Consider the following 18,307-nt stretch of genomic DNA (forward strand, 5'->3'; position numbering starts at 1 on the left):
GGTCATCATACCGGTGACAGGCGCCATAGTCGTCTATGCGCATGTATATCCGGCTGAAAATTAGCGGCCCCAACGCCCTTGTGAAAGGGGCCTTAGTGTGGGGGGCAGGATGTTTAATTTACCAATGTACATCTATTAAAACTTTTGCATCCCTTTCTTGATATGTAAAATTATGAGTCCTGTCTTTTACCTCATCAGGCAGACATTCCTATTTATAAAATGGCCATAGATAGAGGGTCATGTGATCTCTGACTGGCCATGAACAATCGCTCTGCCATGACTTTGTTATTATATTCATGAATACTGTCTTAAGGGCAATTGTTCAAGTAAGAGATCACACCACCCTCCATCTGCAGCTATTTCATGGACAGGAATGATGAGGTAAAAGACAGGAGGCTTCACTTTATATATCAATAAAGCAGAGCAGAACTTTTAATAGATGTATATTGGTAAATTACCTAATATCCTGCCCACACACTTACACACACATTACAAAAAACATTACCAAGCCCTTTAACTATGTTATCCAATATACAGTGAGACTGCACCTTCTGCACCCCATTAAGTTACGCCCCTGCACATCCACTATGATTCTAAGAAAGGCGTAGGCCACTTCATTTCATGTTTTTTGTAATGTATGTGTTAGTATGTGAAGCAGCATAATAGGTAATTTACCAAAATACATTTTAGGGTACATTCACACTGGCGTGTGCTGGAAAGGAGGAGGGATGAGCACTGCTTGGTTGTTCTCACGGCCAAAGATAGAGCAAGCTCTATCTTTTTTTGTGGCGACGGCACAGTGAGCACATGTTGTACTCACCATAATGTGCCCCAGCGCCACACATGCAAACTTGTGGCCGGATATACATCCACACAACAGTCGAATGAATGAGAACTTAGTTAGGATCACATGACCATCTCCAGCCATTTTATGGGCAGGATGGCAGCTGATAAAAACATTTTTGAACATTAAAAAAGTGGGTTTCCTTCTCCATTTAGGGTTTTTGCATAACAAGTCATAACATAAAGTGTGTCCCCTCATGTGCATTCATCCTTCATTAGTAATTTTACACAATTATATATTCATTTATTTTCATCTATTTCCATCAGTTTTTTATATATGTTAGAAGTAAATGTTCAAGAAAGGTCTGGATGTGCCTTTCTTGAGAATAAAAAATATCACATGTTATTGGGAAAAACACATGTTTGATCTTGTAGGTTGGACCTGATGGACCTATGTCCTTTTCCATCCTTATCTAATACCATACTACATGTGGTAATTATTTTAAAAGCTATTTTTTTATACTTACCGGTTTGCACTCTTAAATCATGTGGTTTTTTCACAAATAATCCAGACAGGCTGGCTAAATCCACTTCAGGTTCTGGAGCATCTTCAATATAAACAAAAAGACATAATTTTAATTCACACAGAATACTAATATTATGTCCTGTGAAGGAAAAACCAAGCAGTTTCATAAGCATTGGATATATACTCACCTTCTTTCTCTGTTTTTAAGCATTTTATTATTCTCCAAGCACCATGGTCACCTATAATACTAGGAGACTCTGCCACCCGCTTAACTACTGTCCTATGATTATAATAACATGACAATACTACAGGGCAGTAGTCTTATAGGGAGGAAATTATTAAATTGGTCTTGGCAGCAACTAGAGTTTTTGTACAAAATGGAATAAAATGGCAACTTGAATTATAGCCAATGTTCATTAAATCTGGTGCCTAGTTTATCAATTATGTGTTACATTCAAAAAGAGAATAAAAGGACATTGTAGATCATCTATTTTTGTGATTAAATTGCTACAAAAAAAACAACACAAAAGGTTGAATTGAAAGGAACACGGTTCTCTTCTACTTTCAAATCTGTAAACTATTTTTGATGGAAGTTCAACAATATAGAAGTGACATTTATTTATTACATTACCAGTTTTTGGCAAAATCTCAACCCAAAAATTCTTAATGTTGGGACTTAGGACTAAATAATAGGTATTTTAATTCATTGTATATTTCATCAATAATACAAATGAATAACAAGTATTTTTTTCTTTTTTCGGGTGCTCTTCCTCTGCACTTGTGGAACTTACCATATGATGATATGTCTTCAAAGTAGTCCTCTGTAAATTAGAAAATGAAAATGGACACTCATAAAAAAGTAAAGGAAACAGATACTATCAGTTATACTGTATATGGAGGCTTAACCAGCCAAGCACTTAGTTATCTAACAAAACGTCACTTAGACAGCATGCCCCACCGATCGATGACTGGTGCTCTGATGTTCTATGTGTTCCAGTGTTCCTATAACAACCATTGGAAAATAGTTGGCCAGTCGTGTATCATAACCCATCATGCATTTCATGCTGTGATAAACTACTTTGTCTTCACCTGTTGATTTCAAAAACATTTCAGATAGAGATGTGATTAATCCAATCTTCTTCAATGGAATAAAAGTATCTTGGTTTTCTTCGATTCATAATGAGGTGTCGTATATGTATTTTGATGACTGTTTATGTCTCTAAATGTTGAAGACTTACCATCCTGTGACACATCTTCATCATAATACTCTGAAAGTCAAAAATTAAAATGTATGCTCAGAAAAAATGTCAAGAATAGGCATTATTCATCTAGTTGTGTACCGTGCGCTACACCAACCATGAACAAGAAAATCTGCAAACAATGTTTCATTGCTGGGATGCAATGAAAAGCCAGTGGTTTTCTGACATGATGAATCTCCAACTGGGGTCTTCCATGCCACATGCAAAATGGCTCTTCAGCTGTAACTCCAAAAATGGGAACAGCTTGGTTCTTCAGTGACAGTGTTGAACGGAAAATGAAACATGCAAACACATTAAAAAAACAACTACAAACACTTAGGACGCTAAATATAGAACAGAGAAGACTTACTGTACATGCCTACAAATAAAAACATCACTCCACATATATACAGTAACATATATCACAAAGTGTACAAATGAACTACACAGACAACACAGATGTCCACACATACAATAACATGCCCATATATAATACAATAAGGAATATATAACAATGAAGTTACATACATTTATTCACTGACATGAAATACATGATTTATTGGAAATCAATGGAAGGGATAGTCATTGGATGTGTTACTTGTGTACATGGTCTGTTTCTAAACTGAAAATCCAAATTTCATGAAGTCCGATTAGCATAGTAAGATACAATGCTTAACCCGTGAATGGAACAACAGGATCTATTTAGCGTCCATGTTGTTATATGCTGCAACCACAGATTGATATTCCGTTTATGTATAGGAGGTACAGCAGTGGAGAGGGGAGTTAGCTATGAATACCTGGGCATTATTATAGATGACAGGCGTATCTGGCATCAGCACCTTGATAAACTACTGGTATGTAGACAAGCTCAAATTAATGAATTTGTTTTACGTAGATTGCGCTGTCCTTTGATGTTTAAAAAAAATGATGTTAGGTTTTTATCGAACAGCAATTAACCAATTGTCTCTTGGTTAGGGATTGTCAACGGTTGGATAAGATTATTAGGAAATCAGCTTCAATAGTGGGTACATCCCTTGAGAAATGGAAACAAGTAGAGCAATGCAGAATGTTGAAAAAACTGAATAAAATTGTAGGTAATGTTAATCACCCTTTGGCTTAATTCCGGATCAACCAAGTGGGTTTAGTTCACGTTTTATTCTTATGAGGTGTAGGTCTGAGAGATATAAAAAATCATTTATGCCAGCTGTATTAGTAACGGCAGATATTGCTGGGTACAGAACGGAAGATGGAGGTGCTAATTAGGAATGTGTTCTGTCTGTTTTAGAATTTTTATATATACCGGTATATGCAATTCCCTTAGAAATATTTTGTATTTATTTGTATGTATTTGTGTACGTTTTTATTTTTATGAAATGAAATGATGATACTTTAATTTCCATTTGGGATAATAAAGTTTACTATTTCTATGAGATGGTAAAATTGTATATTCTGAACTCACTGTTCATATGTGACAAATTCCCTTAGAGGACACATCCTAAATTTTGCTTTGGCCACACTGTTTTGGATTAGGAGGAAAACCTCTAACTTTTGGTTGATGATCACAAATGATACTTACTAACATCCGAGGCATATCTGTGTAATACACTTGTGTATTAAATGCATATGCTTACACCTTCGGGAGTCTATAATTAGGTGTTCTCATCTGGGGTGTATTTAGAAGGTCTGATCTGGGATCTAAAATGTTTGTGTTGAAGGGGTCTTAAATGAGGTCTGTATTTACTGTATTTGAGGGGGTCTATATTTAAAAGGTCTCTTGAAAGCAAAGTGTAATATTTCAGTAGTGAAATGGTGGTCAATAAAACAAGTCTAGTTGCTAGAAAAACTCAGCAACTAGAAACTCAAATTCCGTTCACTCTACTCGTATTGTACATCTGGTACATACTGGGGGTCATTTACAAAGGGCCCAATTTGCGTTTTCCCGACGTGTTACCCGAATATTTCCGATTTGCGACAATTTTTCCTGAATTGCCAAAGGATCTTAGCGCACACGATCGGATTGTGGCGCATCGGCGCCAGCATGCAAGCGACGGAAATCGGGGGGCGTGGCCGTACGAAAACCCGACGGATTCGGAGAAACAGCCGCACCTGGTGGACGTCGGAGGAACTGCCTTAGTGAATCCCGGCCGGACCCGAATCCTCCGCAGGGAACGCACCGATGGATCACGAATGGACCGGGTAAGTAAATCTGCCCCACTGTTAACAACTCTGGTCTAATAAATGCTAAATGAATTGACAGACTTATATGGATGATGCATAAATACTTGTGTAATATGTTTGAGCAATTAATGAGTACGTTTAGTTGACTTTTGTGAACTTTAGTTATAGTTACACTAATTGTCATTAGGTGAATTATGTAGCTGAAAAGTGGGTTGGGGTTGTATGTTGGTTAAATATTGTACAGGATTTTCCTGGCAAAAACAATGTACATAATTCACAAATGCACAGTTATGGCACAAATTCCAACATAGAATATTCATGGACCGATGGAACATAAATGAGAATTATATTAAACAATAGGAGGTCCATGAATATCCAGACTGAGAGGGGGCCTTTCAAAGGGAAAACTGGCAGAGCTTTGTTTCCTCTCTGCGCCTCCTGCATCTGAATTAATGAAGTGTTCCGTTTGTGAATCTGGCTCTAATATTTTTCTGACACGCTTTTTGCCACAATTTGTGGCGCAAAAAAAAAAGTAGCTAAATGCTGGTCTAGGGAGTTCTAAACCTTTTAGTTAACCAATTAATTAATCCTTTGCGCCACAAACTTACATCCCACTGAAAAATATAGCACACTTCCAGCGCTAACCTGAACCAAAAATAATAAATGCCCCTCCAAGTCTTTCTCTAAAGAGGTCATGAAACTCTTATTTCTATCATCACATTTACATCAATTTATTGTTCACATAAATCAATTAAAGTAATAAAAAATAGAAAGCCAAACTAATTAAAAAAATGAGAACTCCAATTGGAATTTACTAGAAAAAAAAACAAATATTGTACGAATATAATATGCAGGTCCTTGGCTTCGTGTTGCAGATTTATATGATATATGTCATATCTGAAGTGGCACATCCACATCTGTATTCTCCTGCTACATAATGTCCATCTCAAAATGATGCATGACTTCCGGTTTAGAAGATTCTCTGATGAAACATCTGCAAATTTCTTCTTGGTCCTTATGTAATGTCTCTTTTTCACATCTGTATAGATAGGACATGGCTTCCATCTTTCTTCTTCACTGTTTGCTCCTGATTCCAAAGCCTGACTTGTGAAGCAACCTAAAGTTCCAGTAGCACAATGCTGATTCTGTAACAAGATCCTCCAACTATCTCATGTACCAATTATTATACTTGCATCTTGGGTCTTCTTAGGCACCAGGACCTGGATGGATATAGCTGTTATTTCTGCACGACCTATAACTAGGATTTAACTCAATACAAGTCTGTACAGCATGACCAGTCTATTATACAGCAGACACAGTATACTGAGGTCACATCCATGGCAAGGGGAGGACAGAGGTAAAATATACCTGTCAAAACATTATACACTGTTTATATTGTTTCAACAGTAGAAGTAAGCAAATGACTTACAAAAGACATACAAACCACATGACGAAAAAAAAAACGTAGTAATGATGCACTAAGTGCATCTACAAAGGACACATATATGACATGTACATATATACATATAACATAACAAACACAGACCATAGACATGGCATGCAGTAGCATGACATCAACAACACTGCATTCAAGTGACACAAAAGTATTCGAATGACGGCAACATGAAAACTGAATTGAATAAAATATTCTACTGCTAATCAAAAGAGAACCATTTAACTGAGAACACTTTGTACATATATGTATAAAGTAGACAATACTGTATATTGGTCAGGATTGATATGCTTTGGTGTCCGTTGAACAATCAAAATAATGTTTTGGACGTCTTAGAGACGGGAAACTTCCGTACATGTACATGTTCAATGGGAACATATGGTAATCAGAGAGGCTTCTTCTCTCTATGCTGTGTCTCACACGGGTGTGAAGAGACATAGGCGAGCATTTATTACAGTGTTTGTACCAGTTTTCTGACTGACTTTGTCCCAGAAAAAACGTGCAAACTGCTTGCACATGTATTTACAAAGCATCTGCGCCAGTTTTGTGTTGTGGCTGCACTGCGTCTGACAAAAATATGGGTGTGTTGATGCTTAGTTGGACCACGAGCCACAATTCTGTCCGTACTACAATTCTGCAGCATAGTGTAGTTTGCACTATTTGTGATAAATGTCGGCCATTATTTTGAAGTAGCAGATTCTGCTTTGAAGCAGATAGCTGTGCCCCTGATGCTGCCCCCTATCTTGCTGCAGGTGTTGCTGCTTGAGGCAACTGGCTCACCTTACATCTTAGCTGCTGCAACCCTACTGCTAGTGGTGGTGTGAACTTGGTGTCTTTTGTAGTACTCAGAGTACTCAAGTAAAGCAGAACTTGGAGTCAGGGAAGGTGAGTAAGTGTAACCTCAGACACCGTTTGACTTTTGGGGCTTATAATTAACTGATTAAAAGGATTTTCCAGCATCTTGAAATAGGTTGTCAATATAAGATAAGTGGGAGTCCTGATATTTAAGACCCAACCAATTAGTAGATTCTGGAATAACCACAAAAGCTCCACTTTTTCTAAAGGGGCCAATCAACATTATTGCAGCTTAGCTCCTACTAAACTGAATGAGAGTTGAGCTACTCAGTCTAGCCACTGCACAGAGAATGGAGATGGAGCGTGGTGGACCCGTACAATCTAAAATGAATGACTTATTATGAATATTACATTAGTATAACAATGCTCTACATTTACATTTTTGGACACTGTAGCAGGACTGTTGTTTAGTTTTTGGGGTCCATAGAAAATTCTTGAGGTAATGGCACTTGTCAGAGAGGGAAAGACTTCCTATGTCTATATAAATTTAAAGGAGAGCAGCAGATCACAGTACAGATACACGGCAGGGTCAGCAACTGGACCTGTGTTGACACCTGCACATGAGTTGAAGGGAATGGAGAAAAATCCAATCTATGTGTTTATAAGGCTACATTCACACTACTGTGCTATGGCACGGCGGGCATATGTTGGCACACCGGAGAGAAGGAGGGAGTGAGCACTGCTCGCCCCCCGCCCCTCTCCATACAGATACATGCTGCACAGTGCTGTAATACGGGGAAAGATAGAACATGTCCTATATTTTCCCAGGTACGGAACGGTATGGTGTATGTGTGCGGCACCGTACCGCTCCGTACCGCACTGTGTGCCCACTGCACTGTATGTCCTATGGGGGACATATATATGGCAGCCATATATATGTCCCCAAGGGTCATGTGAATGTAGCCTAAGAATGTATGAGATTGGAGAGGAAAAGTTTGGGTTTAATGATGCAACAGAATTGATAATTGTCTATCTGTGTCTTCCTGCTAACATGCTACTACCGTACTTTAAATCTTTTCTTATGGCATTGACCCTACTATAACCCTGCTATGTGTTTGGGAAAACCTGCAGAAGGGTTTAAACTCATACTAACCTGTACTCTCTGTACATGGATGGGAGATAATATAGAAAGACATTATTGCAGGGCACATGAGTGGATACAACATTCAGGGGTTACGCAACAAGCACAATATAGAGGAGCAGAACAACAGGCACGGTATTTGGGAGCAAAACAGCAGGCTGGGAGCTTAGGGACAGAGAAGCAAAACCAATATTTGGAAAAACTGAGCAGCAAACACAGTATTCAGAAACATAGCAGTAAGCATCATACTTGAGGCAAAGCAACAAGCACAGTATTCACAGGAACAACCGAAGGTAGCACAGCAAATACAGACTGGAGTAAAATAGCAGGCACAATCTTGTAAGTGCCGTAGATACGATGCTGACAGCACAATACAAACAATAAGGAGGGGAAGTAGGCACCATAGTAAGGACATCAATAGTTTATTATATACAAGACATCTGGGAGGCACAATATTGGGTGCAGTAGCCATTTTATTGGGAGCATCAGCTGCAAGCACAATACTGGGGGTAGGCTTCCACTAGACTATTGCCCTGCGGTGCCCTATGCCTTTATAATTCTAGTATTACCTGGTTAAAAGTTCTGGTTCACCAAGAACACCTGAAAATGTTTTTCCATGTAATAATGTCAGCTACCCCAGCTTTTGAAATTTTATGAAATGTGGCTTCCTTTCTAAAATGCCACATTGTTAAACATTAATGTGTTAAAAATACAAACAAAATATTTTACAGGTAAAAAAAATCAAACAGTCTTCAAATGACCTGTAAGAGTCCTGCTGGCCTGTCCGCTCCTGGCAAATAAAGTCCCACAGGACCAGTGCTGTTTTATTAGCTACCTTCAGCAGCTGATTAGTGATGACTTGTAATAGGCCTGTGGAATATCAATAAGCCAAGAGGGGACAGGTCAACATAACTATCCTAACCCTTTCTCTCAGGTCATTTGGAAGTAGCATCTGTGCCCTGCTGAATCTTCCAGAATATTGAAGGACATCCCTATGAACTAGGTAGGTGGCAGGTTCTTGTAAGGTGACTTTTATTAGTCAAATAACTGGAGTCTATTGCTTTGACCATTGCTATTCTTCAGATTATCTACTTACAGCCTATTTTGTAATTTAAAAAATGTTATAAAAACTTTTTCTGACGATATGGTTAAGAATTACAAAATGTATTTACACAAACTTGCAGGTAGGTAGCATTTAAATGGTGCATATGTCATTTGCTGATTTCCACTAATGATATTCATTTCCATTTCATTGGTGCCCTCTTACCTTTCTGCTCCTCAGAAGTTTCCTCTGGAATTGGGGATTGAGAAGGAGGAGGAGCATCGGCTGGGGGTGCCTTGGCTTCAGGTGCTTCTGCTGGAGGTGGCTGTGCAGCTTCCTTTGTTTCTTCAGCAGGTTTTGGCGCCTCGGCTGGTTTTGCAGCTGGCTTTACGGGTTTCTTTGCTGGGCCGACTCCTTTTTTAGCTGCTAGATTAAGATACACAATTTGTTACAATATGCTATATTTCTGTTTAATAAATGTATAATGGTCATTTTTTTTCTTTATCATTAAAACACAAAAGCTTTAATTGTTTTTTTATTAAGTTCAGTTTTGAAAAATCTGTAAGCGAAATAAAACATATAAAACATAACCATAATGCATTAAAGCAAACCTATAATCAGGGATGTCTTTTTCGCTGGTGACAGGTTCCAGTAGCCTATGCTATGCTGATTTTTGAGATGCCTTTGTCAGCATTCTGCATCATTTTAGTACTTAACCGATTGACGACCTGGCCTTTTTTTGTTTTTTCATTTGCATTTTTCACTATAAGTTTTTTATTTTTAACATGTAAAGAACTCTGTGATGGCTTGTTTTATGTAACAAATTGCACTTCATGGTGATGGTATTGAATATTCCATGCCGTGTACTGGGAGGAGGGAAAAAAACTCCAAATGCAGTGAAAATGGTGATAAAACGCATTTGCGCCGTTTTCTTGTGGGCTTGGATTTTGCAGCTTTCAGTTTGCGCCCCAAATGAAATGTCTACTTTAATCTTTGAGTTGATACGGTTACAGGATACCAAATTTGTATAGGTTTTATAATGTTTTCATACATTTAAAAAAATTAAAACCTCCTGTACAAAGTGTTTTTTTTTTTTTAATTTTGCCATCTTCTGGCGCAAATAACTTTTTCATACTTCATTGTACAGAGCTGTGGGTGGTGTCATTTTTTGTGACATTTTTTAAAATGGCAAAAAAGTGACATTTTCGACTTTGGGTGCTGTTTTCCGTTACAGGGTTAAATGTAGTGAAAAAACGTTATTATATTTTGATAAATTGGGCATTTTCAGACACTTCGATACCTAATGTGTTTATGATATTACTGTTTATTTATATCAGTTCTAGGGAAAGGGGAATGATTAGAATTTTTAGGTTTTTTTATTTAAATTTTTTTTTAAACTTTTTTATTTTTACTATTTTTCAGACTCCCTAGGGTACTTTAACCCTAGGTTGTCTGATCGATCCTATCATTTGTGGATCTTCCTCCTCATTCATTACAATGTGCTGAAAGGATTAAAATGAGACAGCCTTGGGTCTTCGGGAAGACCCGAGGTTGTTATGTCGACCAATCGGCACTCCCCAATTACATCATGGTGGAGCGACGGTCCTCTGCAAGATGGCGGCGCCCTGCGCCGGCATCTCTTTGAAGCCACCGGCAGCTTTGCCGGCGGCGATCTCTGGGATAACACCCACGATCAACATGCAGCAAAGACTTACCAGCTATGGAAAGGGCACAGCCTCTGAGCCCTCTCCATGCACCGGGACCCGACTTGCACCGTTAACCCCTTAATGCCGCAGCCCTTTTTTCATTTTTGCTTTTAATTTTTCACTCCCCAAAAAATCTATAACTTTTTTATTTTTCCATGTACAGAGCTGTGTGATGGCTTATTTTCTACGTAACAAATTACACTTCAAAATATTGGTATTTAATATTCCATGCCGTGTACTGGGTAGCAAGAAAAAGATTCCAAATGCAGTGAAATTGGTAAAAAACCACATTTGTGCCGTTTTCTTGTGGGCTTGGATTTTTACGGATTTCACTATATGCCCCAAATGACTTTAAAAAATACTTTATTATTTGGGTCAGTATGATTACGGGGATAATACAGTGCCTACAAGTAGTATTCAACCCCCTACAGATTTAGCAGGTTTGATAAGAAGCATATAAGTTAGAGCCTTCAAACTTCAAACAAGAACAGGATTTATTAACAGATGCATAAATCTTACAAACCAAAAAGTTATGTTGCTTCACATGTTTGGATTAATTATCTGTTTTTCCAGCCTTTTCTGACTATTTAAGACCCTCCCCAAACTTGTGAACAGCACTCATACATGGTCAACATGGTAAAGACAAAGGAGATTTCCAAGGCCATTAGAGACAAGATTGTGGAGGGTCACAAGGCTGGCAAGGGGTACAAAACCCTTTCCAAGGAGTTGGGCCTACCTGTCTCCACTGTTGGGAGCATCATCCGGAAGTGGAAGGCTTATGGAACTACTGTTAGCCTTCCACGGCCTGGACAGCCTTTGAAAGTTTCCTCCCGTGCCGAGGCCAGGCTTGTCCAAAGAGTCAAGGCTAACCCAAGGACAACAAAGAAGGAGCTCTGGGAAGATCTCACGGCAGTGGGGACATTGGTTTCAGTCAATACCATAAGTAACTTACTCCACCACAATGGTCTCCGTTCCAGACAAGCACGTAAGGTACCTTTACTTTCAAAGCGTCACGTCAAGGCTCATTTACAGTTTGCTCATGATCACTTGGAGGACTCTGAGACAGACTGGTTCAAGGTTCTCTGGTCTGATGAGACCAAGATCAAGATCTTTGGTGCTAACCACACACGTGACGTTTGGAGACTGGATGGCACTGCATACGACCCTAAGAATACCATCCCTACAGTCAAGCATGGTGGTGGCAGCATCATGCTGTGGGGCTGCTTTTCATTCAAAGGGCCTGACCATCTGGTCCGCATCCATGGGAAGATGGATAGCACGGCCTACTTGGAGATTTTGGCCAAGAACCTCCGCTCCTCCATCAAGGATCTTAAAATGCATCGTCATTTCATCTTCCAACAAGACAACGACCCAAAGCACACAGCCAAGAAAAGCAAGGCCTGGTTCAAGAGGGAAAAATAAAATCAAGGTGTTGCAGTGGCCTAGTCAGTCTTCTAACCTTAACCCAATTGAAAACTTGTGGAAGGAGCTCCAGCTTAAAGTCCACATGAGACACCCAAAGAACCTAGATAACTTGGAGAAGATCTGCATGGAGGAGTGGGCCAAGATAACTCCAGAGACCTGTGCCGGCCTGATCAGGTCTTATAAAGGACGATTATTAGCTGTAATTGCAAACAAGGGTTATTCCACAAAATATTAAACCTAGGGGTTGAATAATAATTGACCCACACTTTTATGTTTAAAATTTATTAAAATATAACCAAGCAACATACTTTTTTGGTTTGTAAGATATTATGCATCTGTTAATAAATCCTGCTCTTGTTTGAAGTCTCTAACTTATTTGCTTCTTATCAAACCTGCTAAATCTGCAGGGGGTTGAATACTACTTGTAGGCACTGTAAATTTGTATAGGTTTTATAATGTTTTCATACATTTCAAAAAATGAAAACCTCCTGTACAAAAAATATTTTGGTGATTTTGCCATCTTCTGGCGCTAATAACTTTTTTTTACTTTGGTGTACGGAGCTGTGGGTAGTGTCATTTTTTGCAGATTTTGATGACGTTTACAATGTTATCATGTTTAGGACTGTGCAAACTTTTGATCATTTTTTATAGAATTTTCTATTTTTTTTAAATGGCAAAAAAGTGCCATTTTCGACTTTGGGCGTGATTTTCTGTTACGGGGTTAAACGCAGTGAAAAACCGTTATCAACTGGCCATTTTCAGACGTGGCAATACCTAATGCGTTTATGATTTTTACTGTTTATTTATATTTATATCAGTTCTAGGGAAATGGGGGTGATTAGAATTTTTAGGTTTTTTTATTATATATTTTTTAACCCTAGGTTGTCTGTATGATCCTATCATGTACTGCCATACTACAGTATGGCAGTATATGTGGATTTTACTCCTCATACATTACAATGTGCTCAGTAAGATGGCGGCGCTCATGCGCACAATATGGCAGCTTTGCAACAATATGCAGCAAAGACTTATAGGCTATGGAGAGGGCTCAGCCCTTTTCCTACATGGCGGGCGGACGCGACCAGTTAATAAAACATTACCTGGCTCCTTGCCACCAGTGTGTGATGAGTCCTGGAGGAGGGGAGAGCCTGTGTCTCAGTCACCTCATCCATTTCTTCCTCTTCGTTACACTCATCCAGCTCCCTCCCTCTTCCTGTCATGCCCATTGAGCAGGCAGGGGAGGGAATTAAATTGTAAAATAGCACAGGCTTTTGGAACTTGTCACAAGCTAAAAATGACATTTCTGGTCTCAGGTTTGTTTAAAGTCTACTTTCCTTCATTAAAATGTTCATCATCCTGATCACTAATCTCCCATGTAACACATTCTATCGTGAAAAACACAAATGTCCCTATAAAGGTGCACAGTACAGCTATATGTTTCCTTGGGGCAGGTTAGAGACAGTCTAAAGAGAAAGAATAAACCTCCTAAAGCTTATGGCTTCATCTGGCAGCACAAATGGCAAATAATTTTATCTGCTCAAGTAAATGGGAACATATTATTGCTCACTGTAAGCTAAGCATTCAGGGTCTATCAAATTAAAATAATTTCCTCTTTTATGTGATACTGTATCTCACCCATTTATCTAAAAAAAAATCTCCTCCAAAGTCATGTGAAATAAGCAGCATAGAGTCATGTTTTGCTTGAGATGAGTCAAGTTTAGAGGCTGCAGAGGGAGTGTCACTTCAGGCGTGCCTATTTTCCCTTCTATATTACCATGTTATGGAGATATTTTAAAGAATAGGCATGTATTGGATCTTTATCTGCATTTTAAACTATGTCTTTTTCTGCCTGTATCTCAGCTTCTTTAGCTCACATAACCACAATCTTGATGCCATTTCTAACACGAGTATGACATCAAGTAACTTTCCCCAAAACGACTAGGAAACAATTAAGTCTTATTAAAAACAGACATTTAATACACAAAAATCAACTTTCTTTTCACGAATCTTGATCAGTAGCACTGACATAAAGGCACATCTAAAGATTGCTTCAACATGATTTACTACTGTGAACTTTTTAGGTCTTTTATTAGCTAGAGAACCTATGAGAACATGCTCTCACTTTGTCTGACAGATCTGTCTGATTGCTGGCAATGAAGGAGAGAAATTTTAAGAGAAGCTGTGAAGTGATGGATCAGCAGTTCCAAGATGAAAACAAGCTGACCCCAAAACAGTCTGACAGGGGCTCAAATTAACACACACTCCAGTATTACTTTCAGACATGATGCGTACTCTCATCAGCCTGCTTCCCCTCCTGTCATTCACACTTACCCCGCCATCAGTACTGATTTCTGAAAGAAAGCATTAACATAGATAACCAATCATATTTCCCATTATTATAATATATGGCACACTATAACTGGCAATGCATTAAACCCATTTTCTGCATGACTTATCCTTCATAGTTTATCTGTAATAGTGTTAGTGTTGTATGTTAATGCCATAAATAAACAGACAAATCGCTAAGCAATGTCTGCTGTGATCTCTGGCTAGGCCTGAGTTTCTATTAATTTGATAAGTATTTGCCATGAAAACAATTTTCTTTTAGAGCAAACAGACAATGGTTGTCAGCAAAGAATCATTTACATAACCCTTTACAACCTCTAGTTTATTGTCAGCTAAAAGCGGTATTTAGGTATCTGGGGTGTCAGAGAGGTGTTCCAGGAATCTGTCAAACCTCTAGGGGACTGGGGCAGGGATCGGAAAAACAGATTTCATATTGTGTTTTCTAATGAAGTCTTGAACTTCGAGCCAATGAGTGACTTCCTCAGGCAATGGGACATCACTTCCATTTTCAAGGGGACTACAATTCCCTTATTGTGCCCTGGTCCCAGGAAGCCACTTATTAACTGAAGTGTGTTACCCTATAACCCCATCGGACATTACAGCCAGAGTCAGGTCCAAAAAGCGGGAGCCGTACTTTGCTAAGTAAGTATTTTTCCTACTCCCATCCCTGCTCTATAGGGATTTTCCAGGAAATTTTAAGTGCTCATCCTTGCACAGTTCTTTCTTCAATTTACAATTTGTGTTTTTCATTGGAGCTCATCCCCACTCTCTTGAATGAACTGAGCTGCAAGCGGATTGTGAGACTGATGGACAGCACAGATAAACACCTCACGAGGTAAAAAATGACACTGGTTTTGGAAAAAGTTAAATACTTTTCCTTAGCTCAATTGACTTCTTTAAAGTAGAATGCCTTTTGTATTTTGTCAGTTTACATACTTAATCAAAGCATATAGAACTTTTTTTAATAGAAATGTGTGTATGTATACATATACTGTACATATATATAGCAATCTCATGAACAAGTGCTAGGACATACGTGTCTACAGTGTCCCTTCGTGTCGACTAGATTGCAAGTTCTGGATTTATTTAAGACTTCATGATTATAGTAGGCCCGGAAATAACCCCTTTACACATATCATTAGCCACTCACAATATTAGAGCTAACAAAATCTGAAAATTTCTTGAAAGTTGTCTACAGAACTCCTCTAAATGTCTAGGGTTATGTTCACATAAAATTTGCCATGTCTTCTATACACTGCACAATAGATAAAAATAAGACACTGCCAGGTATGCTTATCATAAATTCACACAGCAAAAGCATGAGAACATAGAGTAATAATGAGTTACTTGAATCTAGATGAGATGGTGCAGAATAACTTATAAAAAGTCTGCCGCAGTCTCTGTGTCTCTCACTTATGCTGTTACAGCATCATCCCATAGTTAAGATGATATTCTCTATTTCTTACTCTCTATACACATGTTTGCTAATAAACAGAAAGATTCATGAAAATAGAATGCAGGTGGCAGGGAATATGGAGAATATGGAACTATTTTCTGGAAATCGACTTATTATAAACTGTTTTATCAGTGATTATACATTGATTGAAAGACAGATGGTTAATTAAAAATACATAATACATTTAACTATTCTAACAAAGAAAACAAAACAATTTTCACCTTAAGAATCTCAGAATTATAGTTACAAACTAAAACAATACCTGGTGTATTGTAGAAAGATCAGTGCTTCCGGAGACGATTGCAGTGTTAAAAATCATCCATTTTATTTGTTCCTCTTAAAAACATATCACACGGCAGAGTGCACAAAAATAATGGTAACACGGGGTAAAAACCTACGCGTTCCGCTCAGATGAGCTAAGGCATGATTCGCCTACACAAGAGCTTTCGGCTCTATTTGAATGCCGCACTTCTCCATGGCGTATGACGTCACGATCACGTGACAAAGTCACGCGATCGCAGCGGCCACACCCCCCCCCTGGAGAATCGTAACGGACTTACATCTAAAAGCATAATACAATAATTAAAAACATTCCTGAAATAGATCAACACCGGTAGAAAGGGTAAGTTAAATGTATTTCTATACTTGGAAAACTATTAATTATCAATTTAAGCCCATCCCTACCAGAGCAATGCATGACGCGCGGAAAGTATCAATGGAAGAGCAAGAGTGCTGTTTGTATTGTGTGATTATTCGTAACATATTATAACAAATTTGTTACTAGAGCAGTAGATACATATTTTCAAGCGGCATGATAGGACACAACAAACTTTGGTCAATGGCAAAACCAGGAGATAGTGTTAACTTGAAACCTGCCGAGATTTCTTATTATACGGAAAATCTAATCATAAAAAAGTTGAAGCATAAACAGTGCAGAACCCAGTGGTTTACTGGAACTCAAACTTTAATAATAACACAGGATAAGATCCTGTCTTCAATTAAGTCCAGACGGATGTGTTGTTTTTAGGACAAACATCCAATAGGTTTCCCTATTCATTAGTTTTTTCTTATGGTCACCGCCTCTAGTGGGTTTTTTAACTTTCTCTATTCCCATCCACCTAAAGGAACATACGTCCCCCTGGTGGACTTCCCGAAAGTGTTTAGAGACCGCAGAAATGTTTGTTAGTTTAGTATTTTTTATGTCAGAAAGATGTTTCCTGATCCTTATCTTAAGTGGGTTTGTTGTGCCCCCCACATATTGCTTGTTACAAGAGATGCATGTGATGAGATATACTACGAAGGAGGTATTACAGTTAATGTATGTATGTATCTCATAGGTCATGTTAGTCGTAGTTGACAAAAAAACGCACGCCAAACACCGTGTGCGGCCACACTTATGATTGCCCAAATGATATAACCAGGAGTAATGACTTTTATTCTCCTCTGTATAAGTAAACAAACTCAGGGAAACCAAAGAACCAATTGTTGGTGCCTTTTTAGAAATAAAACGTACTCCTTACCTAAGACAAGTTTCTAAATCATTGTCCTGTTCTAGAATGGGTAAATACTTATTGACAACTTTTTTAATTTGATGGAATTGGTTACTGTAAGTGGTGATAAAGGATATGGGAGTATGTTTATCCTCTAGCCCTTTATTGTTATTGTGCTGTTTGTCTTCCAACGAAGTAGTCCTTTGTATGTTGGCCATTCATGTCATTCGAATTTAAAAAAGACACAAAGTTGTCAAACTCCAGTGTTGTTCCATTCCATATCCACAACAGATCATCTATAAAGCGGCCAAACCACTCTATAGATGACCTGTGTGGGTTGTATCATATAGATATTTGCAAGGGAGGGGGAAAATTTTGCTCCCATAGGAGCCCCCTCCACTTGCAAATAATATTGTGTATTAAACATAAAAAAATTGTTTTTTAGGAGAAACTCGGTTGTCATAAGAATGTATTCTTTTAGCTCTGGAGAATAAGTACTAAACTCATCTAGATGTTTTGCCAAATACACAAGAGCTTTTTCGTGGGGAATCGATGAATACAAAGCACATACATCACAGGACGTCCAACAAAAAGTATTGTCCCATTTGATTGTTTCAACTTTCTGAAGTAGGTGTCTGGTATCCCGAAGATAGCTGGGTGTAACCCAGGTGAGTGGCTGCAGATAATGATCAAGCCAGTCGCTCCCCAAGGCTCCCAATTCCTGCGAC

At 38.4% G+C, this 18,307-nt stretch overlaps 1 protein-coding gene across 4 annotated transcripts in view; it reads right to left on the reverse strand.

The window, feature by feature from the left end:
* LOC140135392 (myosin-binding protein C, fast-type-like) overlaps nucleotides 1-18,307 on the reverse strand; it is an 89,827-nt gene that overhangs the window by 49,778 nt on the left and 21,742 nt on the right. Inside the window, exons 2-5 of one of the 4 annotated variants that reach the window (XM_072156864.1) lie at nucleotides 9,382-9,582; nucleotides 2,548-2,577; nucleotides 2,101-2,130; nucleotides 1,311-1,391 (exon numbers count right to left, since the gene is read on the reverse strand). In XM_072156864.1, coding sequence (XP_072012965.1) covers nucleotides 1,311-1,391; nucleotides 2,101-2,130; nucleotides 2,548-2,577; nucleotides 9,382-9,582 — 342 coding nt within the window. The remainder of the gene's footprint in view (nucleotides 1-1,310; nucleotides 1,392-2,100; nucleotides 2,131-2,547; nucleotides 2,578-9,381; nucleotides 9,583-18,307) is intronic. The other 3 variants (XM_072156865.1, XM_072156866.1, XM_072156868.1) reach the window with 3 other exon arrangements.

This window comes from Engystomops pustulosus, chromosome 6 (assembly GCF_040894005.1).
Source record: "Engystomops pustulosus chromosome 6, aEngPut4.maternal, whole genome shotgun sequence".
NCBI classification, from domain to species: Eukaryota; Metazoa; Chordata; class Amphibia; order Anura; family Leptodactylidae; genus Engystomops; species Engystomops pustulosus.